The following is a 2273-nucleotide window of genomic DNA, read 5'->3' on the forward strand; positions in this document are numbered from 1 at the left end:
GGCGGGATCCACTTACGCCCGTTGTCGTCGGCAACGGGGCTGGACTCCGCCTTTGGGTTATCTGACATGTTTTCTCAGTCTGTACACAACTGAACAGTTCTGTGGGAAAACAAGTAATACTATGATACCTTAAGATCTAGAATACCTTCAGAATCTCTAAATGTTTGAAGGCCATCTGCCTGTTGTAACACCCTCTCCTCACGTCTGGGTAAGGAGTTCCACAACTGAACTGTTCTGTAGGAAAACAACTTCACTTCAGGAAAACTAGGAAGGTTTAATAAATATATATGGATTTTGTTACTCCAATGGTAACGGAATTTGACTTCTGGCTTGGCTAAAAGAGGAAGTTTCAGTTTCACTCCTAACATTACTGCAAAGTCATCGCATTGTGACCTCATGCCTGCAAAATGTTTTTGTTTCCCCAAAACTAGGCTCCCCTCCAAATTTCACTTTCGTTCAGTTTCACTTTCGCTCAGTTCTGGACTGCATCCAAGAAGCACAAAAAATACATGTAGAATGTTAATGTGAAACTCAGAGAATCACATACACCAAAAAGCAGTTACTCAAGCAACTGGATATGATTTTGAAAACGTCAGACGTTTCAGCTAGTATCCACTAGCTTTCGTCAGTGACTGAGAGACCAGAGGGGAAAACAGGTTTATAAGCACTAACTATTGATTGATATGCAAATAAAGTGAAGACAAATTTTTGGAAGTCAAAAAAGGAACAAAAGTCATACAAGTCAAGACAAGATAATGCAAATTAGTCAGAAAGCTCCTGTTATACAAAACAGAAGCTTAAGTACTCTCTTTCCTAGTACTCTCTTTCCTAGCACGAATGTAGTAGATGCTTTTACAGACCCAATGTACTGATAGCATCAAAAGTGTGTTTAGATATTCTGGTCCACATCTGCCAGTTCATAAACAGCTTCTACATAAACCCATCAAAACCCATCACACCACAGAGGCCCACATGCTGTGGTGTGGACCCATCACGCCACAGAGGCCCACATGCTGTGGTGTGGACCCAGTTCTTTGTACTGAACAAAGGCTTTGAAACGACCTGCAGTTTCACTCATAAATCATGACAATCATGTGATGGGGTCAGTCAACAATGGGAAAACTCGGATTAGAATTTTTAGCCTTTTCCCAGCCAATCATGTTAGGGTTTTAATTATTGTAAGGCTACAAAACTGGACTTTAGGCCACACCAATTTAATTTGTTGGTTCTCGGATTTTTTCAGAAAAAATATGAAGTGACAGGGCTAAAAAAAATAAAAACAGGTGCAGGCATCATATTATAGTCCCAAATGCTACGGTAAGAGCCATGAAGTCAACAAAAAAGGCTGGGTCAAAATTTAAACAATGAATTTTTTTTGAATTTTTAATCAAACCAAGTTGCATTGATAGATGGAAAGACTGTAACAACTAGGAAGTAAAGGACTTTCTCAACTGTTGGGGATAAAATATGAGCATTTTTTAGTTGATTCAGAACCAGAATCTTTTTTTTTGCAAATCAGAAAAAAACGAAGAGGTGAATCCGAGAACCAACAAATTAAATTGGTGTGGCCTTATCATGTGGTTACGAAATCCTGGCCTGAAGTGTCACATGACTTGAGAAGTGGGTCTCACATGTCCCCGAGAGGCCAGGTCACGACCTCTGCACAAAGGATCCACTTCCACTTCAACAGACCTGAAAACTGCGTGTGTCACAAATACTAAACTTCAACAAAATTGCCCTGATTTTCTCCTTGTGTGAGCGTTGTGCCCTGAGAACATGTATCTCCAAAGGGTCGTGGCAGATGAATAGACTGAATTTTCACTTGCATATCTGGGGCCATAGTTTCTGCTGTCTCCATACCTAATAAAATGTCACCTTTAACAGTCTTGCACAGAGGACTGCACAACTTTGCAATGGGAACAGCCACACAATGAGTCAGGATTTTTTGTTAATGAATACATGCTTTTTTCTGATGTCTTATTAGTTGTTGGTGACGTTACTCAGTTTCTTGTTGCCTGGAATAAATTCTTATTGTTGACAGGCTAGTAGCCTGATTATCCTGTCCATAGCGAAAAAAAAATTACCAAGTTATTCAAATTATTGACTGGCTCAGCCTGATATGGGTTCCTGCATGCCCTTTCCCGTTAATTAAGCATTATGGGCTACTTTAATTCACCGTTAAGCATTATCAGTATAGCCTGTCAATTTACCATGAAGTGTTGCCGACCGCCCGAATTTACCGTTAACCGTTGCCAGGACCCCCCCCCCCCACT

At 40.5% G+C, this 2273-nt stretch overlaps 1 protein-coding gene across 3 annotated transcripts in view; it reads right to left on the reverse strand.

Moving 5' to 3' along the window:
• LOC109484035 (cystathionine beta-synthase-like) overlaps positions 1–2273 on the reverse strand; it is a 23532-nt gene that overhangs the window by 17079 nt on the left and 4180 nt on the right. For all 3 annotated transcript variants that reach the window (XM_019787215.1, XM_019787213.1, XM_019787214.1), the window contains exon 2: positions 13–99. In XM_019787215.1, the coding sequence (XP_019642774.1) occupies positions 13–68 (56 nt within the window). In that variant the 5' untranslated portion in view covers positions 69–99. The remainder of the gene's footprint in view (positions 1–12; positions 100–2273) is intronic.

Source organism: Branchiostoma belcheri, unplaced genomic scaffold (genome assembly GCF_001625305.1).
Source record: "Branchiostoma belcheri isolate BF01 breed outbred unplaced genomic scaffold, Haploidv18h27 scaffold68, whole genome shotgun sequence".
Classification (NCBI taxonomy): domain Eukaryota; kingdom Metazoa; phylum Chordata; class Leptocardii; order Amphioxiformes; family Branchiostomatidae; genus Branchiostoma; species Branchiostoma belcheri.